Here is a 26729-nt window from a genome sequence, read left to right as displayed (position 1 = left end):
TTTTCTAGATACAAATATTATAAGTTATATTATACATATTAATTCAATTGACCAAAAAAAATAAGGTGACATTTATTTATTTTTACTTAATTCTAAATAAAACTTTAATATTTAATAGTATTAAATATTATATTGTTTATTTTTTTTAATATTTTATTTATATTAAATATTAAAAAATAAAGAAAAACCAACACAATACTTTTTCTATTTAGAAAAAACCAAATATTTTAACTTTTTTTATTTAACAAAAAGTTAATAATAAGTCATGAAAAAATAGAAAAACAAACAACTTAAAGATTAAAAACAAATTACTTTTTATAAAAAACTGAAAAAACAAACGCCCTCTATGTGTATTATTTCTTATTTTATCATTTCTTTTTACTTTTTTCTCAAAAAAATTTCCATTGATATGTTTTTTTTGTCAAAATTACCATCAATATTTCCTTATATATCCGTAAAAACCAATATTTTCATCAATGCTACAAACTTTTCTAAGTTCTTAAAAACATTTTAAGAACAATTTTATGCAAGTCCTTAATACCTATTATGGGTGAAGATATAATTGTTTGGACAAGCATGTATATAGATTTGCAAATTAAATATTAGCTTATTTCTAACTGACTTAAACAGCATAACCAGGCTAGGTTACAGTACCTTCGCCTGAGGCCTTAATTGCCCAGGAGGGAGAAAATTCTTTAGCCCAGCAAAAAGCCATATCTAAACTGTCAAGATCACCTTCCAATACCATTCACCTGCAGAGTACTAGCAGGAGCAAAATAGAACCTTGGTTGCTCAGGTTCCGACCCAATATAAACATTCTGAAACAGCTTATCCTGCAGAACTTGTATATATGTATGATTGTTCTTAGCAGTAAGGTTCATTTATGTGCCTAAAGGTTCATCCTAAAAGAATACATCACCCATGTCTCGAGCATCAGAATGGTGGTCGAATGATAATGCGAGTATGCTTCCCTTCTGATTAAATGATGCATACGGCATTTGGAAACTTTCTGTTGCTTTAAAGATGGCAGTAAGGTGCAGCTCCTGCAAATAAAAAACTAAATTCATCTTGAAATGATTAAATACTAGCACAACACAAGCGTTGAAGCATCGAAACAGGTTACCTTAAATTTTCTCCTTCCTAAAATTGGCTTTAAGACAGAAGTGTCTCTCTCTTTGTGAAGGTCACATTTTTTCCAGCTTTTATGGGAGGCAACTTGGAGAGTACCCAAGCTGGTGAGCTGGAGAGCCATAGTGCCTCACCAGTATCTTTGTGTTTGAAATCAGGAGCCTTTTCCTTGGTCTAATGAGAAAGGATAGGGGATGAGAAACCAAAAAAATGAGGCACGACATTACCAGGATAGACTCATGAGTTTTTACCTTTGATGATCTATTGTCCCACCATTTATCTGGGTTTTCCACCAAGTTCTTCCAGGACTCATCCCCTGACACCAGACAATGTAGTTAGTGAATATTATTTTTTTAATGTTAAATGACCACAAACTGTTTGAATAACCAGCCAAAGATAATAAAAGACGAAAGTTAAAAGTTTTGATGAACACCAAGGAACATAGTGGAGGTCAAATGAACATCTCAAGATTATTGAAAAACAAAATACAAACAGAAAATCAAAGTATTAGTTAGTCAACAAATCACAACATACTCAACAATTGCACATTGCTAAACCCTCTAAATCGACTCCCCCCATCCCTATCTTTAAATCAATTGGTGCAACAAAGAAAGAACTCAATAGAACATTGCAGGCCCCAAAAGTGAATCATAGGGGTGTCTAGCGTCAAAGTCATTAGAGGTTGAAGTTTGGTTGCATAGATTATATTGACCTTGAAAATTTGCATACATGCATATGTAGCCAGAAGTGAATTTAAAACAAAAATAATTTTAATCTGTTAATAGAATAAGAAACATTAGTTCATGCTCACCAGTATTCCTCTTTAAATATTTCGTTTTATGAGTTTGATTATCAAATTCCAATCCTTCAAGTTTTGAGGAAACCCATTCTGGTGCACTATCAAGCCAGAGGGGAACACCATCATCCTTGCGTTTAAAATCTGGAAATTTTGGCTTCACCTGTAAAGCAGACAGGAGAGGTCTAAATTATATCAGTAAAATCTGAAAGATATATGACAATATCAAAAAAGAGAAGGGCCTCACCGATCCATTAAGTTTATCCTGACGGTTATCCCTCCATTGTTTTGGATTCATAATAAGGTCTCTCCATAAGCTTAATCCAGAGTCCCCTCCCTTCTTGAGAGCTGAAAAAGAAGTTACTCCCTACTTGTCAATGGCATCAAGAATATTATTGGTGAAATCAATTTAAAAATCTAGATGGTCAAGTCATTGAAGGAACACATAGGGTAATTAAGAAATGAAAATTTAACTTGTTCAGTACATATTGTTACCACTTCTGTCCTAAATCTTAACAATTTTATTCATTGGGTGTACTTTTTTGTGCCTTTTCCAAGGCTTTGTCAATATATATTCTTTTTTGCCAATCAAAAAAAAAAAAAAAATCTTAAACAATTTTATGATCAAATGCTAAACTCTCCAGTTTGCTTAACCAAGATCATCCTTCATAATTGCTACAATGAGAAGAACAAGAAACGATTTTTTAAATTAAAAAGGGTCTTTGTATTTCATTGTGTGTGCACGCTAGTTTGGATTTGCATGTGTGTGTGTGTGTGAGAGAGAGAGAGAGACAGAGAGAAAGTGAGAGTGAGATTTCATTTAAATCTAAGCATGGCTTCTTGTTCCAAGCATTGCAACCAAGACCTCCTGGTTTGCAAAGCATGCACACAGATGGTATTGGCTCTGGCATACAACCCAGTTCGATGGCATTCTCTCAATTCCTATATAAAGCTAAAGCATAGTTCAAACGGTGCGCTTAAAGCGCACCTAGGATCAAGGTGCAACCACTCCCTACTTATAGCACCTTGTTTGCCAAGACATGCGCTTTATTGAAGAACACCTTGTCAACTTTAGCATTCCTTTTTAAACACTTTTATTCTTGAAATTTCTAATTGTATATTGAAATTCATATAATTTCATTACTTTTTTTATTGAATGCTTCTTTTAAATGTTTGGAATTTTAAATTTTTTATTGATCGGATTAGATTTTGAATCATATTTCATAAAATTGATATGCATCCTAGGTTGCATTTCACTTCACTTAAGCACGCACCTTGTGTTGCACCTTGCACCTAAGTTATAGGAGACTTTTGCACCTTAGGTGAGTCTTGCACCTTTTAAAAATATGGGCTAAAGTGGCCACAGTTCATTGAGTCCATCACTCTGCACCCACTCTTAGGAATTGCTTTATTTGTCATTAGTCTTGGTGACTCTAAGAGGTCCACTCCCATCATTCACACCCAACTTTTCCCTCAGGCAGCTTTACTCCCCTCAGCCTAAAACACCTTGCCACACACGTGGTCAACCACTTCGACCAAAGAACACTTCATAAACAACTGTACAAAAATTTTAACAATTTAATAAACATTCAGAATTGGAGCCAAAAGTACCTTTAGAACTTGAACAACTCTTCCTGTTTGAAAAACATAGTAAGTTCATATATATTAATCTAGATTTATTATGAACATGAAAAATATGATATTCTAACAGCCACTGAGCACTCATATGATTATTTAGATAGACATATATTAATCCATTGAGCATTGGTAATGTGCAAGTGGATCCATAACATTTTTCGGCCTTAACAACTTGATTCTAACTAATAATATGTTCTAGTGAAATTTGAAGCAAGAGCCCTTCAAAGTTGCCTTTTCCATGAATAATAGAAAGGAGAAAATAGTTGACCAAGGACGTTAAAAGTAAAATATATATATTTTTTTGATGAGTAAATAGCAATATATTAAAATTAGCAAAGGCACTTCAAGAAAGCACCTGAAAGTACACAAGAAGTATACAAAGGAGGCTAAAAACAGAGGACCAACAAAGAAAGCGCCCCCTCACGTAGAGCCCAATCAATCTACAAAATCAACAATAGAAGGGGGACTAGAAACTAAAAACCCCTTAGCCCACACCCACAAGTTATAAAGGAAATAAGATTTACACCCTTGAACCAAATGACCCTCATCTTCAAACGCCCTACCGTTTCTTTCCTTCCAAACTGTTCAAAAAAGGCATAAGGGGAACTACTAGCCACACTTTCTTCCTCTTCTTTCCCACAAAAGACCTAAGCCACCTTAACAACACCTCTCTAACTAAAAATGGAAGCACCCATGACATCCCCAATAGGGAAAACAAGAAGTTCCATCAGCTCCTCGCCAACTCACAATGCAAGAGGATGTGATCAATAGACTCTTCCTTTGAAAGACACAAGTAACATCTGTTAGCCAAAGGCCACCCTCTCCTCTGAATCCAATACAAGGTTAAGACCTTTTTCCAAATAGTCTCCCAAGCCAAAAAAACCCACACTCGGTAGCACCCAAGAGTTGCAAATTATTCTTGCAGGAAAATCCCCTTCTCTTACCGGTTCCAAAGCCTTATATAGAGACTTGACATTAAAAATATTATCCTTTGACTTTGTCCATACAAGTGATCTTCCACATCACTATACACCCTCCTCCTTTGCAGTCTTTGGAGAAAACGCTCCACATCGGACACTTCCCAATGGTTGAGCCGTTTAGAGAAATAGGGATCCCACACTCCCCCTCCAGAATGGCTCCACACAGCCTTCACCCAAGCCTCCTTAGACAACGTAATAGCAAATAAGGAAGGGAAAACAATACACAAAGAATCGTCTCCACACCACTTGTCCTTCCAAAATCTAACCCTCCTCCCATTCCCCACAGAAAAAACCATATTGTTACCCATCACATCCCACTCTCTCCTAATGGCCTTCCACAATCCAACCCCAAAACTTCCTCTCACTTCATAGGACCGCCACTCTCCCTCTTCTTCCCCATACTTCCCACAAATAACTTGCCTCCACAAGGCCTCCCTCTCTACTACAAAACATCAACTCCATTTGCACAGGAGAGCCTTGTTGAGCAACACCAAATTCCTCACACCCATACCACCCTTGCATTTATCTAAGCAAACAATGGACCAATTTACTAAATGAGGCTTCCTCACAAGGGCCCCACCTCCCCAAAGAAAATCCTTTTGGATTCGCTCCAACCTCAATCTGACCCTCCTTGGCATACAAAACAGAGACATACAATAGATAGGCATATTGGACAAAGTGCTCCAAATCAAGGTAAGTATACCCCCTCTGGAAATATACTACCTTTTCCAAATCGAAAGTCTTTTCCTAAGCCTCTCCTCTACACCATCCTAAACAGCCACATCCTTGAAATGAGCATCCAAAGGAAGACCCAAGTAAGAAGATGGGAGTGCACTAAGCTTACAACCAAACTCAAGAGTCAACTCCTCTACATTCTCCACTCTCCCCATCGAAATGAGCTCACTTTTGTCCAAATTCACCATCAACCCTGTTGAATATAATGTATGTATAGTATACTATCTTTCCTTGTTAATATAGGTCACATGTATGGTAGTTAGGACTCCTAGCCTTGTATATATATATCTCTCAATTGTAAGTAGAGATTAGATGAATGAAAATAAGGTTTTTCTCCTTTCTCTCTCTCTCTCTCTCTCTCAACATGGTATCAGAGCCAAAGGAGAAAACCTAATTTTTCGGTTTAGCCGTGTACTCAATTCCGGTGAACCCTCTCTTCCCGGACAACCTCATCGCCGTCGGATCTCCACCACGCAGGCAACCCTTTCCGGCGAATTTTTCCGGCGACCTCTTTTCCGGGCACCGACCACATATTCCGAACCGCCGGAGGCTGATCTACACGCCAGTGGAAACCCCACCGGCAACCGGAGTCTCACGCGCCCCCACGCGCCGATCTTCCCCGTCGGACTGTCACCCATGCGCCGGCGCGTGACGGCGCGTGGCTCACTTTCCGGCCACGTCCGACACATCTCCAGGCTCGTCCGGCGGCGTCTTGGCCTTCTAGCCCTCCGGCAGACCCCCCCCCCCCCCCCCCCCCCGAGCCCTGCATCTCCACCTTTTGTTCTGTTTTTGGCTTTCTTGCCATTCCGACCACATCTGACAGGGCTTCCTCTCCATCTCCGAGGCTTGGGTACTGCTTCTCTTCCTCTCCAGGCACGTCACGACCTTTTTCTCCGTTGATTGCACCTCTCACAGCCGTGGTCTCACTGTTTGTCTCTCTCCGCCGAAATCTGCACCCATCTTAGGGCTCTCTTCGATCCAAATACGTGAATATGACCACCAAAAATCAGATCTTTACCTCTGTTCTCTCTGGATCTCCTCTGATTACCTCAGAGAAATTGATTGGCAGTGAGAATTATCTCTCCTGGTCTGCCTCTGTTGAACTTTGGTTTATGGGTCAAGGATATGAAGATCACTTGGTTACCCAGGAGACAGATATCCCTGAGGTTGACCGCGTACAGTGGAGGAAGATAGATGCCCAGTTATGTAGTGTATTATGGCAATCGGTTGATCCCCGGATTCTTCTTCATCTTCAGGCCTATAAAACTTGTTTTAAATTTTGGACTCAGGCCAAAGGATTATACACGAATGATATCCAACGTCTCTATAAGGTGGCTTCTGCTATTGTCCATCTCAGCCAACAGGACTTGGATCTATCTACTTATATTGGTCAGATTGCCTCTCTTAAGGAGCAGTTCTTGACTGTGATGCCTCTTACTCCTGATGTTGGGGCTCAACAAACGCAGCTTGACAAGTTCTTCATGGTCCTTACTCTTATTGGCCTCCGTCCGGATCTTGAGCCTATTCGTGATCAAATTCTTGGTAGTTCATCAGTTCCGTCCTTGGATGACGTGTTTGCTCGCCTCCTCCGTCTCTCGTCCACACAGACTTTGCCATCTGCTAGCGCTTCAGATTCTTCTGTGTTAGTTTCTCACACTACTTCTCAAGGAGGACGCAGTGGTACCCGAGGTAGAGGCCAACGTCCTCATTGCACCTATTGCAATAAACTTGGCCACACTCGTGATCGTTGCTATCAGTTACATGGAAGACCTCCTCGCACTGCCCATATGGCCCAGTCCTCTGATTCTCCGCTGCCTCAGCCTCCGAGCTCCTCTGCATCTCAGACATCTCAGGCTTCTATTGCCTCTGTTGCCCAGCCTGGTAATGCCTCTGCTTGCCTTACCCACACATCGTCTCTTGGACCCTGGATTCTAGATTCTGGAGCATCTGATCACCTATCTGGTAATAAGGATCTTTTCTCCTCTATTACTACTACCTCTGATTTACCTACTGTTACCTTAGCTAATGGTTCTCAAACTGTGGCTAAAGGTATTGGTTTGGCCCTTCCTCTGCCTTCTCTACCTCTCACTTCTGTCCTTTATACTCCTGAATGTCCTTTTAATCTTATTTCCATCAGCAAAATCACTCGTACTATTAATTGCTCTATTACCTTTTCTGATAAATTTGTGACCTTGCAAGACCGGAGTACGGGGAAGACGATTGGCATAGGACGTGAGTCTCAAGGCCTCTATCACCTCACCTCAGATTCATCTCCTGCAGTTTGCATTTCCACTGATGCTCCTCTCCTCATTCACAATCGTCTGGGCCACCCTAATCTCTCCAAGTTCCAGAAGATGGTTCCTCGTTTTTCCACTTTGTCGTCGCTTCCGTGTGAGTCATGTCAGCTTGGGAAACATACTCGTGTCTCGTTCCCAAAGCGTTTGAATAATCGGGCAAAGTCTCCTTTTGAGCTTGTCCACACTGATGTTTGGGGTCCTTGTCGGACTGCGTCTACTTTAGGATTTCAGTATTTTGTCACTTTCATTGATGACTATTCTCGATGTACTTGGTTATTTTTAATGAAAAATCGAGCTGAGTTATTCTCTATTTTCCAGAAATTTTATACTGAAATCCAAACCCAGTTCAATATTTCTATTCGTGTGTTACGCAGTGACAATGCCAGGGAATATTTTTCAGCCCAATTTACTTCGTTTATGTCTCATCATGGAATTCTTCATCAGTCTTCTTGTGCTCATACTCCTCAACAAAATGGGGTAGCTGAACGCAAGAATCGACATCTTGTTGAGACAGCTCGTACTCTCCTCCTCCATAGTCACGTTCCTTTTCGTTTTTGGGGGGACGCTATTCTTACCGCTTGTTATCTGATTAATCGTATGCCCTCCTCTGTCTTACACGATCAGATTCCTCACTCCCTTCTTTTCCCTGACCAACCACTTTATTTCCTTCCTCCTCGTGTCTTTGGTTGTACTTGCTTTGTTCATATTCTCACTCCTGGACAGGACAAGCTTTCCGCCAAAGCCATGAAGTGCCTCTTCTTGGGATATTCCAGACTTCAGAAGGGTTATCGTTGTTATTCCCTTGAGACTCATCGGTACTTTATCTCCGCTGATGTCACCTTCTTTGAGGACTCACCATTCTTTTCCACCACTTCTGAGTCTCTTCCCGTTTCTGAAGTCTTGCCCATTCCCATTGTCTCCCCACCTGAAGCTATGCCCCCTCGACCACTTCAGGTTTATCATCGTCGTCCGCGTGTCGTTGCTCCTCTCCCTTTTCTTGAGGCACCTGCTGACTCACTTCCTATCCCTTCGGCTTCACCTGCCCCGGCTCTGCCTTCTCCTCATGACTTACCCATTGCTGTTCGGAAAGGTACTCGCTCTACTCGTAACCCTCATCCTATTTACAATTTTTTGAGTTATCATCGATTATCTTCACCCTATTCTGCTTTTGTTTCTGCTATATCCTCTGTTTCTCTTCCCAAGAACACCCATGAAGCTCTTTCCCATCCAGGCTGGCGACAGGCAATGGTGGATGAAATGGCTGCTCTGCACTCTAATGGCACTTGGGATCTTGTTGTTTTACCCCCTGGTAAATCTACAGTTGGTTGTCGTTGGGTCTATGCAGTTAAGGTTGGTCCTGATGGTCAGGTTGATCGCCTTAAGGCCCGCTTAGTTGCTAAAGGCTATACTCAAGTTTATGGTTCTGATTATGGTGACACATTCTCCCCTGTTGCCAAGATTGCTTCTGTCCGCTTGCTTCTCTCCATGGCTGCTATGTGCTCTTGGCCTCTTTATCAGCTGGATATTAAAAATGTCTTCCTTCATGGTGATCTTGTCGAGGAAGTTTATATGGAGCAACCTCCTGGTTTTGTTGCTCAGGGGGAGTCTGGTTTAGTGTGCAGGTTACGCCGTTCTCTATATGGCTTGAAACAATCTCCTCGAGCATGGTTTAGCCGTTTTAGTTCTGTTGTTCAAGGGTTTGGCATGCTTCGCAGTACAGCAGACCATTCAGTTTTTTATCATCATAACTCCTTGGGGCAGTGTATTTATCTGGTTGTTTATGTGGACGACATCGTCATTACAGGCAGTGATCAGGATGGTATACAGAAACTAAAGCAACATCTTTTTACCCACTTTCAGACCAAAGACTTGGGGAAACTCAAGTATTTCTTGGGAATTGAGATAGCTCAATCCAGTTCTGGTGTGGTCCTTTCTCAAAGGAAGTATGCTTTAGACATCCTGGAAGAAACCGGTATGTTAGACTGTAAACCGGTAGATACACCTATGGATCCGAATGTCAAACTTGTACCAAGACAGGGGGAGCCTTTAGGAGACCCTGGGAGATATCGACGGCTCGTAGGTAAATTGAACTATCTCACCATTACTCGTCCAGACATTTCTTTTCCTGTGAGTGTTGTTAGTCAATTCCTACAGTCACCATGTGATAGCCATTGGGATGCCGTAATCCGTATTCTTCGATATATCAAAAGTACACCAGGCCAAGGTGTATTGTACGAGAACAGAGGTCATACTCAAGTTGTTGGTTACACAGATGCAGATTGGGCTGGGTCACCCACAGATAGACGTTCCACTTCAGGGTACTGTGTTTTTATTGGAGGTAATCTAATATCTTGGAAGAGTAAGAAACAAGATGTAGTGGCCAGATCTAGCGCTGAAGCCGAGTATCGAGCTATGGCTTTGGCAGCATGTGAACTCATATGGTTGAAACATCTTCTTCAGGAGTTGCGATTTGGAAAGGATGAACAGATGAAACTCATCTGTGATAACCAGGCCGCATTACATATTACATCCAATCCAGTCTTCCATGAAAGGACCAAGCATATTGAAGTTGACTGTCATTTCATTAGAGAGAAGATCGCATCAGGATGTGTTGCTACAAGTTTTGTCAATTCAAATGATCAACTAGCAGACATCTTCACTAAATCTCTCAGAGGTCCTAGGATTAAATATATTTGTAACAAGCTTGGTGCATATGACGTATATGCTCCAGCTTGAGGGGGAGTGTTGAATATAATGTATGTATAGTATACTATCTTTCCTTGTTAATATAGGTCACATGTATGGTAGTTAGGACTCCTAGCCTTGTATATATATATCTCTCAATTGTAAGTAGAGATTAGATGAATGAAAATAAGGTTTTTCTCCTTTCTCTCTCTCTCTCTCTCTCTCAACAAACCCTAACATGGACTCGAACCACATAAGAAGCTAACTCAAATAAGTCATCTGCTTTAGAGAAGGCTCACAAAAGACTAAGGTGTCATCTGTGAACAAGAAGTGAGAGATTTCCACTCCCACTCCTCCTATACCATTGAACCTCCACCTTGACAAGAACCCTCCCTCCTTAGCTCTTTTTAACAAGCAACTAAGAGCCACCATGACAATCACAAAAAGGTAAGGGGATAAGGAGTCTCCTTGTCTCAATCCCCGAGAGCTTTGGAAGAAGCTAAAGGGGGTTCCATTATTAAGAACAAAGAAGTTGATAGTACAAATACACCACTGAATCCAACTAATCCACTTAGCTCCAAAACTCATCCTTTCCAACAACCACATAAGGAAATTCCAATTTACATGGTCGTACGCCTTTTCAATATCAAGCTTGCAAAGAATGGCACCACCCCCACCTTTCTGCATCGAATCAATAGCCTCATTAGCAATCAACAAGGCATCTAGGATTTGCCTCCCTTCCACAAAAGCATTTTGGGACTTGGATGCTACCTTTCCCACCACCTTCTTAAGCCTATTAGCTAGCACATTTGCTAACAACTTGTAAAGGTTGTCCACCAAGCTTATAGGCCTAAAATCCTTAAGATCTTCGGCTCCCCCTTTCTTAGGAATTAACATAAAAAAAGAGGCATTAATGCTCTTCATGAACCTATCCCATTCATGAAAGTCATTAAAGAACCCCATAACTTCCAACTTCAGAAAATCCTAGCTGAATTACCAAAAAGCCATTAAGAAGCCATCGGGACAAAGAGCTTTATCCTCATTGAGGTCTGATAGAGCACTAAAAACCTCTTCCTCAGAGAAAGGGACCTCTAACAATGCTACATCTTCACCTCCTAGGACCCCAACCTATAGCTCATTGCATCTAGGTGTCTACTCCTCTAAATCGGTCAAAAGAGAGTGGAAAACCTGTACCACCCTTTCTTTGATATCTCTCTCTTCTGTTACCCAGGTCTCATTTATCTTGATCTTCACCATAGGGTTTCCTCTCTTATGAGTGGTATAGCCATTTTGTGGAAAAAACCAATATTTCTATCTCCCTCCCTCAACCATAACTCCCTAAATTTTTGCCTCTAAGAGGTTTCTTCCATCAACACCCATTTCTTATACTCCTCCATAGCCTGTTTCCTAAGCCTTTGTTCCTCAACAGACAAATCCCTATCTCCTTCTACAAAATCCTAAAACACCTTTGGCTCAAGGCTGACTCCTTTCTAGTATTGGTATTTTCGAATACTTCTCTATTCCAAGCCTTCGAGATAGCTTTAAGCGCTTTCAGCTTTTCAGAAATAATAAAACTGAAAGACCCTCTGAACTGGAGACCATCCACCAATTTCTTAGCAATTCCTTAAAGTCATCCTCCTTCAACCACATATTCTCAAATCTAAACGAGGAAGGACCTTTTCTCACACATCCACCATCTAACAGGATTGGGCAATGGTCAGAAATAGGTTTGGGAAGTAGATAATGAACTGCCCCGCTGAAAAAACACTCCTAATCCTCGGAAACTATGAATCTATCCAACCTTGATAGTAAATGATTATTCAATCTGCCTCTCCACATGAAAGAACCCCTCTATAGAGGTAAATCCTGCAGTTCCAAATCCTCAATGACCTTCAAAAACCTTCTCATTGCTAAAGACAGCCTTGAAAATCCATTTCGCTTACTCAAGAATTTGACAACATTAAAATCTCCACCTATGCACCAAGGGTCTTGCGACAAACCCCTGATAGCCCCCAGCTCCTCCCAAAAATCTTCCCTATGCCTCCGAACAGAAGGGCCATACACCCCTATAAAAACCCAGCAGAAATCATCCTCAACATTTTTTAACAAATAGGAAACTGAAAGAACTCCAATTTCCATGCCAATCAGCTCTTAACACCCTTTTATCCCAAAAGACTAACACCCCCTTGCCATTCCCCGAGAATTCAAAGCACCCCACTCCAAAAACCTGCCCACCCCCAAAGACCGAACCAAACTACACGACAGATTTTGGAACTCGGTTTCTTGAAGACAAACCAAATATGCTCTTTGAACCTTGATCACAAATTTGATAAAATATAAGTACACACACACACTCATAAACACACAGAGATTGTCCACAACTTTAAATGCATCCCCCTTTTATTTGGTAGGTAACATTGATGAAGCTAGCGCGAAGGCTATGAACTTATAAATGGAGAGCAAATTAAAGAAATGACCTTAAATCTTTGTGTACTGACCCCTAATCAAATTATTTAGGATTCAAAAGTAAAGGAAATCATTTTATCTATCAATAGTGGACAAATTGGCATATTACCAAATCACACCCCCTATTGCCACAACTATAGATATAGGTATTTTGAGAATACACCTTAACGACCAATGGTTAATGATGGCTCTGATGGGACATTTAAGGTGGTGTTTGGGTAAACTTCCTATTTTTTATTTTTAAAAATAGAAATTGTTATATAAAATATAAGAACTCTTATACAAAAACTAAAAATTGACCTTGTATTCTTAAAAACTCTTTTCAAACTATTAAAAATTTGCAGAAGTGTAAAATTTGTACCTAAATTTTAAAATTTTAAAAAAGTGTTTTCAAGTAGACTAGGTACTTACCTACTCTTTATATAAGAATTCTTACATTATGTCTAATAGTTTCTTTTTAAAAAATAAAAAATAGGAAATTTATTCAAACATGCACTAAATGTTATAATTATCAATTCTCTTTTAAGTTCAATGGACTTCCAAACTATACCAAAAATCTTAGTTCTACTTCTCTTTTGATGTTTTTCAGTAAACATTCCATCTTCTAAGAATATAATGTTTTCTGTAAACCTTCTCATCTTCTAAAAATATCATCAAGAATGAGCAAAAGAACAACAAATGTTTACTGTAGACAAACATAAACCAATGCGACCTTATTATCAACAATTTAAGGAGGGAAAAAACCTCTCATGTATGTATTAAGCATAGCTGCAATTACAAGTGAAGCTATTTTTAAATTTATAATCATCCTTATTTCAGGGTGTACTTCATTTCAAGACTCTTTTTAAATATGTCATCTTCCAATATATTATTGGCCCATTCAGGAATCCCTCAATCCATTCTTACTTTCAACTATCAGAGCACAAACACAATTAGAATCACTTTAGTAAACAATACTGATAATCAACTAAATAAATGTAATCTTAGTATCAACAATTTTAGACTGGAAAAAGCCTCAGTTTCCATATTATCGAAAACAATTATACCTTGGAAATTGAAAGTGGCAATTATCAAAATAAACCGAATCATTAAGGTGACAAAGATGTAATCATGTATGAGGTTAAGAATCACCAACATGAATTACCAGAATGCTTGGAAGCCGGTTTTTCTTCATTTTGATGTGCAAACTTTTGACCAGATTCCATGACAAAATTAACGGTATGCACCATCACCTAACAACTTCCAACATCACATGTTAGATTCATAAACATGATACATACCTTGAGAGAAAAGAGAGATGCATGAAAACTAGCTCCACCTTTTTCTCTTCTTGGCTAATACAGAGAAAGGGTTCTCAAATGTATACCGGTTTGAAGCCACCGCAACTCAAACTTCAAATCCAAGCAAGAAGGCAATGGGAGAAGGAAAAAAAAAAATACAAAGTCCTTCCTTCAGCTTTTCTTTTTGTGATATTTTATTTTTATCACCTTTTTCTAATAGGTAAAGGCAATCCAGTAAAGGTACCAAAAAAGAGGGTGCACCACCAGCATAGACAGAACACACAGGAAACCCAGGCGAAAAAATAACATAGCTATGCATTGCATTGACAAAATCCAAAGGGAAACCCTCCTCCTTTATAAGAGCTCTACAGACAAGTGGTTGCCTCATTGGCATACATTTGGGAACAGAGGAAGGGATTTTGAAGTAGATGAAGTCAAAGCGCACATACACCCCTAAAGTTGGGACATGGTTCCACATGCCAAGTTTATAGTAGAGTACAATATCTGTGGCACTTCAAATGATGAGTTAAGTTACTACAACCATTTGGTAAGAATTAAAACGCCCTTCCATCTATGAAGCCAGTACAGACACAGGACACAATACAGACACACCAATATAGACTAATAAAACATGACACATGTACAGCAAGGAGATACCAACACACACACACACACACACACATGTTCCTCTACTCATATCCTTCATTCTGTCTAATCTTCTGCCTCCTGACCTAGCCCTCTTTTTAGTGGTAACATCTAAATAAATAAATAAACTTGCATGTATAAAAATATCTCCTAAAAGAAAAATCCAATACTATCCTCACCCTTAAACAATTCCACCAAATGATCCAAACCTAGTTTAATGCAAAATTGCAAGTAGTGAGGTCGGGTAATGGAAGGGAGTATTTAAAACAAACCCTTGGAAAGTATTTCTTTTAGAATGGGACTATTCATTAAACCTCTTGTGTAGGTATTCATCAACAAAATAAGGTAGCTGAAAGGAAGAATAGACATTTGTTAGATGTAGCTAGAGTCATAATGTTTGCTAGAAACATTCCTATGTTCTTTTGGGGAGATGCAGTACTTACAGCTGCCTACCTTATCAATAGAATGCCCACAAAAAGCCTAAACTCTAATAGACACCCTGAAACAACACCTACCTCACACACAAAAGGGTACAAGTGCTATCATCCACCTACACAGAAAATTTGTCTCCATAGATATTAGTTATTTTTAAAAAAAAACCAGCCCTATTACCAGAAATATTATCTTTAGGAGGAGAAAATATTGTAGGAAGATAAGTCTTGGATGCTTCCTTTAGCCGTTTGGAGTCATTCTACTGAATATGCTGATGTAGAGGAGGTTGACATTATGCAACCAGCAGCAGCAAAAGAAACTTACGTCATACAACCAGCAGTAGCAGAAAACGTTGATTCAGACTTGATGGTTAACTCTAGGAAACCAAGGCTACCAATGCAAGAATAAGACCTAATCTCTTGTACACACGACCAGTACATTTAATCCTTCTAAACTCTTTCTACTCAATCATGGTTTTGACACTGATCTTGATATTCCTATAGCTATTCAGAAAGTTATTAGAAGTTGTACTAAACATGCTTTGTCAAATTTTGTCTCATCATAGACTTTGCCACCAATATAATACCTTTACTACTCATTTGTCCTCGGATTTAGTTCCTAAGGAGATGAAAGCCTTGTATAAGAATGAAACATGGGATACTATCAATTTTTTGACGGATAAACACACAAAAAATATATTGAGAGAAAAGGGCACCCAAAGGGCAACCCAAAGCATACAGGGAGTATACAAGAGGCACCTAAAGGCAAGAACAAAAAGAAGAGGGGATACAAAAAGAACCCAATCAATCAAAAAAGTTGATTAAAGTTAAAGGTCATATATCTATACATGACTTAGACCAAGACCAAAGATTACATACAAACAAATATTTCATCCTTTGAATCAAGAGATCCTCATTTTCAAAAGTTATCATGTTTCTTTCCTTCCAATCCGACCAAAATAAACAAATAGGAGTTGTCATCCAAGCCTTTCTACGCTTCTTGCCCACAAAGGATCCATGCCAACCTAGGAGGGTATCTCTAGCCGAAAGAGGAAGGACCCACATCACGCCAAACATTGCAAAAACGAGCTCCCACAAAACCCTAGCCTTGAGACAATGGATAAGAATGTAATTAAGCAACTCCTCTTCAGCACAACAAACGAAACATCCGTTAGCTATGGACCACCCCCTCCTTTTGAGTTGATCTAGGGTTAGAACCTTCCCCCACGATGTTTTCCAAGCAAAGAAACCCACCTTAGTGGGACCACAAGGGCTCCAAATGATGTTCCACGGAAACGGGACACTATCAATTTGCCCATAGAAAAAAAAATTAGTGGCATGTGAGTGTTCACTATTAAACACAAAGCTGATAGTTTGATTGAGAGGTATAAAGTCAGATTAATAGCAAAGGAATACACACAAACCTATGGAATTAACTCTCAAAAACCTTTTGCACTCATTGAAAAGATGAATTCCATTAGAATCTCTACAACAATTTGATGTAAAAAAAATGCATTTTTCCATGGGAACTTGGAAGAAGAAGTATTTATGGATTTGCCGCCTAGTTTTGAAGGAAAAATCAACAATGGAAAGGTTTGTAGATTGAAGAAATCATTGTATGGCTTGAAGTTATCTCCTCGAGCATGGTTTGAGAGATTTTTTTATTTTTTTTGGATAAAAAGAGACTACGAAGAAGAATATCTACAAATTCGATTGAAATATGAACCATAATTTTCAAAACCAAACTTTGTAACATCTCTAGGAAAATTTGACCTCCAAATGATCAACAGTAAATTGCAAATACCTTTCTTAACTAAATAATCTATTGTTCTATTTACTCCCCTATAAACACTATGACAATTGTAAATATTTAGATCTTAAGATAACTTCCAAATATTCTCCATCAATAACATAATAGAACTAAGAATATTACTTTTTTTTATTAGCTAAGTCTCTTCTCAAAGACTCATTAGGAGATTAATTTATTTGTCCCACACAAGACTAGATATAGCATATATTGTCAACATGGTAAGTCAATTTCTGCACTCCCCCTTAAAATGTCATATCAATACAGTCTTGAGAATCTTGAGGTACTTGAAGTTAACTCTAGGAAAAGGCTTATTTTTCACAAAGCACAATCACCTTAGAGTTGAGGCGTACAAAGATGAAAATTGGGCAAGTTTTATTACTAATAGGAGATCTACTTCAAGGTATTGTACTTTTGTGTAAGGCAACTTAGTTACATGGAGAAGCAAAAAGCAACTAGTAGTTGCCTGGTCAAGTGTTGAAGCTGAGTTTCAAGCTATGGCCCTTGGCATTTCTGAACTCATGTGGCTAAAAGGTCTATTGAGGGGAACTAGAAGTGAATCTTAAGGATCCCATGAGACTATATTGAGACAACAAGGCTGAAATCAGCATTACTCCCAACCCAGTACGATATGATAGGACTACATATGTTGAGATTGATAGACATTCCATTAAGAAAAAAATAACAGTGGGTCGATTTGCACTCCATTTGTTGCATCCAAACTACAACTAGTTAATGTCTTCAGAAAGGAAGCTCAGAATCTTAGGGTTTGTTTGGTTGTTGTTTTCAAAACCGTTTTCTGTTCTTGAAAACAAAAAACACTGAAAACGTATTTGGGAAAGGGGGTGATTTTTGTTTTTTGTGTTTCCCATGTTCTCGAGAGGCCTCTTTTTAGAGAACAAAAAAAAGTTGTTTTGGTTGTTTTCTTCACTGTTCAAGGAAGAGCTGTTCTCCGTGTTTTCTTCTCCTGTTTTTTGTGTTTCCCTACATGTGATTTCTCCTTCAACAGCATGAAATGAAGGTCATGGAGGATGAAGATGGCAGCCATGTTGGTTGACCATGGTCGTCTTGGCGTGAGTGAATGGTTGTGGGTGTGAAAGGCGTCAATGACCATGCGGTGCTTTGAAGGGCAAGGCTGGTGGAGATGCTGTGAGCGACGGCACGTGGCAGCAGGGTGGAAAAGAGTGGTAGGGTTCAAAATATCGACTAAGTCCGGTACAACTCGACCAAGTCATACCTGCCTCGACACTAACTGCACCAAGTCCGATACTAGGTACGACAAGTCCGATTCTGAGATTCTCAAATCCCAATTTCAAACAATCAATCTTGTCTGCCATGAAGATTAAATAAGAAAAAGACGTATTCTCGTTTAACCCAACCGTTACATCCTTAGAAGTCTTTTAAGATGAGAGATCAGGGGATGAGGGGCTCCCTTACCTCACTACAATTGACGAACTGCGGGAGCTTTGATGCCAGTGGATGGTGACTCATCATCGTCGACGCTGGGACTAAACATAAGATTCATTCTCCAACTTCGACAACCCTCAACTGTGATTGGGATTTGGGGGAAAGCTTTGGGCTTGGGGATTTGCTGGTGGTTGTTGGGATAGGGAGAACCATATTTGGTAAACTTGTAATTTTATAATTTATAATGCAACATTAGATTTAATAAATATCAAATTTAATATTTGGTAAAGTTATATTTCATAATTTATATGCAGCATCAAATTTAATATTTGGTTAAGTAATATTTAGTAATTTATAATTTATACATTATAAAAAAAACTTGTAAATTTTATAATTTATATGCAACATCAAATTTAATATTTGCTAAAATAATATTTGGTAATTTATATGCAATATCATATTTAATAAATAATAACATGGTTTGTATAAGATACATTTATATGTTGATCAACTTCATCTGACATGTATTTATATGGTAAATAGATTATATTTATATTTGAATCATTTTTAATTTATTATATCATGTAATTTTTTTTATCTTATAATATTTTAAATTACATTAAGAAATCAATGATTATTTTTAAATGGTATAAAAATTATATTTATATTTGAATTATTTTTATTTTATTAATTTTTTACCTTATTTATATATATCATACTCCATGTTCATATTTATCTACTAAAAGTTAACAAAAATTATAATTGCTGTAAATAAATTTCAGAATAATTTTTTTAATTTAAATAAAATGTGAATTTAAAAATTACTTATATACTTACAATATCAAGTTAATTGAAGAAAAAAAAAACCTTTAAATCTGTTTTTTATTTTACTTGTTCTAAAAATCTTTTTTTATTAACTCAATCAAACATGTTTTTTTTTTAAGAACAAAAACTGTTTTCCAGAATCCAGTTCCCAAACACAATTTTTTTTCTTTCTAAAAACATCAAAAACTGTTCTTAAAAACTATTTTCCAAAACGATATTCAAAAACAACAACCAAACAAGCCCTTACATTCAACTCTATGGTTGGCAAGTTGGGAATGGAAGATATCTTTGAACCAACTTGAAAGGGAGTGTTGAAACCCAACAATTGTTCTTGATTTCATGGAACTTATCTGATTTATACCAGATTTTGTGCATATTTAAATTAGTTGACCATGTAAATGAGGGAAGTTGTAATTTAAAAGATTTGTAAGAAGAATTTTAGGAGTAGGTCATTTGTCTTAGTTGGTTTTCATTTATCATATAAGTTTGAAAGTTGTGTATATATCTATCTATCTCTCTCTCTCTCTCTCTCTCTCTCTCTCTCTCTCTCTCTCTCTATATATATATATATATATATCTGTATTAATGTTTCAATGAGTAAATAAGTAGATTTCTTATTTTCCAACATCAACCACAAAAAAGCTCAATGGAAAACTTCTCAATACAGCCAAGAGAAGAGTGTCATCTTAGTCTTGAAAATAAAAGTGAGAGGACAAATTAGGTTAATGCCTCATCTCATGCCACATGCCTTATGCCAAAGGCAGAACACATAAAAAGCATAAGTCACAAATTCAGACTTCAAACAATTTTATTTTTTTTGGCTTCCCCTTAAAATTTTAAACTACCAAGTCTACTCATTAAAAATTTTATATAACATAAATAATATTTACCACAATGATTAACCCAAGGACAGTTTTAAAAAACCAGAAGCTACAACCAGATAAGTGATCAGATTGATGCCAAAGAAAGTAAATCAGTAAAACTTTTAAGGCTATTGAAGGGGCCTTGAACAGTTTGTCTTCATTATAATATAAACTTTGGTATAGTCCGTTTGTGTGTAGGTTCTGTTTTCTTAAGTGTGAAGGTTCTGTGTTCTTAAGCAAACAGAACCCAAATGGTTTGTCTTCTTAAGAACAGGGCTTTCCTCCGAATACTTCAGACGAATCCTTCTAACCAATTCAAATGTGACACGTGGAATTGAGACATCCATATAAAGGAGTAAAGGCAGCATTAGAGATTTTTGAGAGACACAACAGCTATATCTTCTCTAAGTAAGATCACTCCATAAATCGCTAAAAAAATCATTTGCACCAAGGACACAGCTGATTTCTAAATCCCTACCACAAATCAGACCAGATATTGTTTCACCTGCTACAATGAGTTTCTCTGGTGCTTGGGTGCAAAGAACCTGATGAGTAAAAAATTTGCCAAGTACAATAGGTCCCTCTACCTGGGTGAATATATAAAGAATTGAAATAAGCAGGGGGAGAATGACAAATTCCCGGTCCACTTAGAACTTGCACTGACACTCAGGGTGGTCTCTTTATCTCACATGGAAATTGTTTGATCCGCTATTTCAATGTTTTCAAATGATCTCCAATTTCTCTTCTTCCAAATGATCCAAAATAAGAACAAAAGAGTCACTCTCCAAACTTTCTGCCTATAAGATGCTACTTATTAAAACTAACTAAACTTAATTCAATTACTCCTTATGCCCCTAGGTATATACCTCATTTAAAAGGATGGTAAATGCCCTCTCATTGTCTCAACTTTTAGACTTGGGCTTCAAAATCTAATACCCATATTTCAAACTCATTTGACAAACAAATGGGCTGCTAGATCTAATTGAATTGCCACTATCTAAAAAGGGAAGCAAAAGAAAAAATTTGAGCCTTGGGACATCAGAGGTATTCTCAAAAAGATCCTAACAACCCAACCAAAAACACCAAAGAGAAATTTAAAAGAATGAATGATTTTGCCAGCGCATGGAGTAAAGAGACCTAAAGGTAAATAGGGAGTTAATATCATAAACTATAAATGACCCCACATCTTAGTGAAGCTCCAATTTCTTTTATGTAACTAGATTTTACCTGGAAACTAGATGGACCCTGATTTAGATCGAGTGGAGGTGGATCAGTAATAAGTTGTCCAGCTATATAGACACAATCATTTTCCTTCAGATGACACACAGCAATATAAGCCAAATCACCTTCAAATGTTAATGGAATCCTGATTATGAGGAAAATGAAGCATGTAAGCTAGCATTATAACAAATTATGTGAATCAACAGCAAGCACAAGTAATAGAATGATGTGATAGGACAACAAGCAAGCCATAAAATTTGATTCACCTTTGCAATGAAAAATAAATAGTAAATTTTGCTACGAGTATAGGAACAAAGTTTGTGGCACCAGTTAAAATATTAAAAAAATTATTTTAAAATATCCATCAAGTGGTAGCCATGTCTAGAATATCAATCTCACTTGTAAAATTACAACTCAAAGAAAAGGAGAAAATTTTCACTAACTTGAAAGAGTGTCCTTACAAGCCCAAACAAATGCTTTTGTCTAGTTTTGCTTTATGGAACTCTAGCAAATCAAACCATCACAAGCATAGTTTTTTCCTATAAATGATATCCTGCATTGTTTTTCTATTTTTCTGTATTGTGTAATATATTGTATCTCATACAATAAGTTTCTTTTTACATAATGCAAAATAAATAGGAAAAAATATACACATACACATATCAATTATACATATATTGGAACAATGAAGTAGAGAGCAATATATAACCAAATTTGCTAAAAGCAGTAAGATTAAAAGAGTCAAAACATAAGCATTCATCAATATCATGCATATGGAAACATGCAACACTAGAATTTTGACAAATTTAACTTCAAACAATATGTTTCAATATATAAGATCATAAAATCCACAAAATAAACTTATTGAAGTTTAACTAAAACTTTTTAGTTCCTAGCTCCAACTGGTCATACATGTATGCATTGTTGATGTGTGTGTGTTTATATGTCACCTTTAAAGTTCCAACTTCGCAAAACTCATCATCATTCCCTCACTCAATGATGATGAGGAGGTAATTTAGGTGGAAGCCAAAGGTGTGTCAAGTGGCATTTTGGTTTTTTGGGACAAGTGTTATGTTGGATATGGAGTCTAAAGGGTTCTCCATCTCCTGCCATTTTAGAAATTGTAAGGATGGCTTTGTTTAGATGTTCACTGGAGTGTATGAACCAATTTTGAGGGGGAAGAAAGAGGAACTAAGGGAAAAGTTGGGGGCTACCAAAGGCGTGTGGGAAGATCCATGGTGTTTAGGTGGGGATTCCAATTCAATCAAATTTCCAAGGGAAAGAAGGAATTGCTAAGACTCTCTGTAGAAATGAGGCACTTTTTAGATTTTATAGAAGAGTTGAGATTGAGGGACCTTCCTTTTTCTAGAGGTCTATTTACTTGGGGCGAAGGCTTGAACTCTCAATCATCCTCGAGGTTGAACCATTTCTTAGTTTCATAAGTGTGGGAGGAGCACTTTTCGGGCCTATCTTAACTTATGCTTCCTAAGCCTTTTTCTGACCATTGTCCCATTGTTCTTAAGGGCAGAGAAATCAAAAAGAGCAAAACACCGTTCAAATTTGAGAATATGTGGCTTAAGACTCATGGGTTCAAAGATCACATTTGAAGTTAGTGGATGGGTTATGCTGGATCTAGCAATCATTGCCTTGCAGTGAAGCTAAAGGCTCTTAAAAAGGATCTTAAGGGGTGGAATAAAGGAGTCTTTGGAAATGTTTCTTTTAACAAGGCAAAGGTTCTTTCTCCTATTAGCTTTTAGGACTCTAAAGAGAGTTTCTCCTCTCTTGGTTAAAAGGAGGCAGAGGCCGGAAGGGTGGCCTTGGAGGAGTACAAAAGTGGGTTTTAATGGAAAAAACTTCGTGAAGACAAAAAATCTAAAGAAATTTGGTTAAGAGATGGAGATAAGAATACCAGGTTTTTCTGCAAAATGGCCAATGCACAAAGTATAAGAAACTTGATGACCAAAGTGAGAGTTAATGGTCCTATTTTGACCAAGGTTAACGAAATTAAGGATAGTGTTTAGAGCTTTTCATTCTCTTCTTTTGAGACAGGAGATTGAAGACCGAGCATAAGGAGCTTATGTTTTGAAGTGTTAGGGAATGATAGTTCCAGAAGCTTAGAGAAGCTTTTTTCCCAAGAGGAAGTTTTCGATTCTCTCCAATTTTGGTGGGGATAAGGCTTTAGAGCCATATGGTTTTACTATGGCTATTAGGCAATTTTGTTGGGATTTCATCAAGTCTAAGATCATGGGTTCTTTTAGGGAGTGTTTCACTTAAGGCACTTTTGAAAAAAGCTTAAACACCACTTTCATGTTGTTGATCCCAAAAAAAAGATGAAGTAGAAGATCTAAAAGACTTCAAACCCATTAGTCATGTACGGGGATCGTATAAGTTGCTAGCTAATGTGCAAGCAAACAAACTTAAGAAAGTGGTGAAAAAGGTGGTTTCAGTTTATCAGCATGCTTTATAGAAGGTAGACAAATTCTAGATGCAATTCTTATTGCTAGTGAAGCCAATGACTCAATATTAAAGAATAATATTTCTAGGCTTATTCGAAAGATGGATATTGAGAAGGCTTATGATCATGTCAATTGGGGATTCTTAATGACGACATGACTAAAATGCAATTTGGACAAAGGTGGATAAGATGGATAAAATGATGTATTTCCATGGCAGGCTTTTCAATCCTCATTAATGGAACTCCATTTGGTTTCTTTCAGAGTTCTAGGTGTTTAAGGTAGGGTGATCTCGAATCCCCTTATATGTTCATCTTGGCTATGAAAGCTCTCAGTCAAATGTTGACTAGAGCTAAGAGTGGAGGCTTCATTTCAAGATTTAAGGTGGGATGAAAGGGTAAGGAAGGAATGGAAGTGTCTCATCTTTTATTTGTCGATGGCACTTTGATTTTCTGCGATGTCAATCATAATTAGTTGAGATATTTAAGTTAGGTGTTTATCTGGTTTGAGGTCATTTCTGACCCAAAAATTAACTTGGATAAGAGCGAGGTTATTCCTATTTGGAAAGTATCTAATGCACAAGAATTAGCCTAGGTGTTAGGTTGTAGAATAGGGAAGCTACCCACTTCCTATTTAGGTCTTTCTTTGGGAGCCTCTTATAAATCTTCCAAGGTGTGGGATACATTGCAGGAGAGATTTAGGAAAAGATTAGCACTATGGAAGAGGCAATACCTTTTTAAGGGTGGGAGACTTACTCTAATCAAAGCACTTTATCAAGTCTTTTGCTTAACTTCATGTCCTTACTCATCATCAAAGGTCGGTTCAAGACTAGAAAAGAATCAAAGAGACTTTTATGGTGAGGTGGTACACTAGAGAAAAGACCTCATTTAGTTAATTGGAACTTAGTTCGCTTGGGAAAGAAGGATGAGGGCCTCGAAATTCACAACCTTTTTGTCCTAGACAAGGCATTGCTTGGTAAGTGGAATTGGAGATTTGATACAAAAAGGGAATCCTCATGGAAACGAATCATGATGGTGAAATTTGGAGAGGAGAAAAGGGGTAGTTTTCGAGAGGGGTGAGAGATGGATATGGAATGGAAGTGTGGAAAGCCATTATAACTGAATGGGATAAAAAGTAGGTCTCGCTTTTTAGTTGGGAATGGAAGAAGGGTTAGATTTTGGAAAGACTTGTGAGTTGAGGCAAGGATCAAACATTGGAAAAACCTTTTCTAAACTTGTGGCAGAGGCATGGAAGCAAGTTGGGGACGGGGATGGTTGGAGCTCCCTTTTTTTCAAGGTGGTTTAATGATTGGGAGCTTGATGAAGTGGAGATTTTCTTTCGAAGATTACAATCGTTGACAATTAAAAAAGAAATGGAGGACATACTAAGTAGAGAAGATGCACTTTAGAGGTTGGATGTTCAAGGAATGACTTTGTAGCAAGGAAGGGGCTATGACTCAGGAGGACTTCTCAGAGGATTATTAGCCTCCTTGACTTGAAAGGACCTTTCTTGTATTTCCTTGCATTGATCCTTGGTGTAAGCTTATTCTAATAAAAAATTCAATCTTTCTCACACTAGCGCATCATCATATTCAATTGATACCCTTTCTTCTTTATTTCCAACCTCGTTGCATTCCTAAGAACCCTATAACATGCTTTTCTAACTCAACAAACACCAAATGGAGGAAATATAGCAACAACACTGCAACAATAGATTAGATTTCACAAAGAAACCATAAGAAACACAACCCAATAACACCCAACTTATTGATCATTCACTAAAACCACATTTACCACAAGTAACCCCAATGGGCATATCAACAGACTAAGTCAAACCCATCTCTTACAGCTACCAAACCAGAAATTCACATCACAATCGTGACAGAAAACACCAAAAAACCCATAGAACAAGCACAAAGCAGATTACCACAGAGCCGGAGAATGGGAAGCAGCATCGGCGTCCTGGGCGATGACAGTAACAGCCCAACACTTGCCATCAGAAGACTGCTGAAACTGAACTGGAGCATGAACCTTACCAATCAGATTCACCGAATTGCACACCTTGGCCTGCCATGGAATCTCGCTTGGCCTCGGCCAATCACCAGACGGAGCTCCTCTGTCCCTAGGATGATCCTCTGCACTAGGCTCAATTACCGATGCTGACAACAACGAAGAAGATTGTTGCGCGGCTTTATATTTTCGGGATGGGTATTTCTGGGCTGAGGCAGCGGCTGTGAAGTGGCAGAATAGAGAAGAAGAAGAAGAAGAAGAAGAAGATTGGTTGAGAGTGGTGAGGAGAGGGAGGAGAACACGGTTTCTGGTTGAGGGAGAAGATAGAAGCTTCACGAATGTTCGAGACAGTGAATTCATGGCGGATTAGGGCCTTTTGAATTAGGGCTTTGAGGATTGAAGCTTTCAGGAGGGGAGAGCTGATGAAGAGAAAAATGACACCTGACTCTAAAACCCCTTCTTTAAACCCTTCACTTGCCCTCAATTGTTTTAAAGGAAATTTAAAATGTAGAAATATAAAGTTGAAAACAAAAAAGACAACAAAAAATAAAATAAAATCAATTTATTTTAAATTTGTAGTTTATAATAAATTAATTAATTGATGGAATAAAAATAAAAAATAATTTTATTAAAAAAATAAGGGTAAAAAAAAACGCAAATCAAATATTTTATAATGCATTTGAGACATGCAAAATATATTTATGCATAAAATATATTTTATTAAAATTACTTTATCCAATAACAAATGGAAATTTAATTGATGTGGTCTTAATTCTGTGCCTTGTTGGAGTTTATCAATTGCATATGAAAAAAAAAAAAAAAGGAATTACATTAAATAAAAAAAATTTATTTTTAAAAAAACGCCAAACAAACAAAAAACAAAAGCAATTTTGTGCCTTTAAGAATTTTTTTTTTCCTGGATTTTTTTTAAAAATAAATTAGATTAAAAGAAATAGAATTGGTACTTATTCACCACCTACATCTTGTTCAGTATGCAATAAAATTATCTAAAAAAATTAATGTTGACACATAATCCTTCCTTAACTATCTGTTAAAGTAATTA

The 26729-nt window shown here is 37.6% G+C and overlaps 1 protein-coding gene across 2 annotated transcripts; it reads right to left on the bottom strand.

The window, feature by feature from the left end:
* Positions 1-718: 718 nt before the first annotated feature.
* Positions 719-26148, bottom strand: LOC100852454 (protein OSB2, chloroplastic). Of its 2 annotated transcripts, none has more exons than XM_003633155.4 (8): positions 25584-26148; positions 21211-21349; positions 13861-13957; positions 2172-2272; positions 1940-2087; positions 1380-1444; positions 1124-1302; positions 719-1043 (listed from the first exon to the last, which is right to left on the bottom strand). In XM_003633155.4, the coding sequence occupies exons 1-7, from the start codon at positions 26024-26026 to the stop codon at positions 1153-1155; spliced, it is 1143 nt and encodes a 380-aa protein (XP_003633203.2). In that variant the 5' UTR covers positions 26027-26148; the 3' UTR covers positions 719-1043; positions 1124-1152. The 2 variants fall into 2 exon arrangements, with proteins under 2 accessions (XP_003633203.2, XP_010656866.1); XM_010658564.3 differs by having other exon boundaries at positions 13870-13957.
* Positions 26149-26729: the final 581 nt, after the last annotated feature.

Source organism: Vitis vinifera, chromosome 11 (assembly GCF_030704535.1).
Source record: "Vitis vinifera cultivar Pinot Noir 40024 chromosome 11, ASM3070453v1".
Taxonomy (NCBI): domain Eukaryota; kingdom Viridiplantae; phylum Streptophyta; class Magnoliopsida; order Vitales; family Vitaceae; genus Vitis; species Vitis vinifera.
Note: the sequence above shows the minus strand (reverse complement) of the source record. Positions and strands in the feature narration are given on the sequence as shown.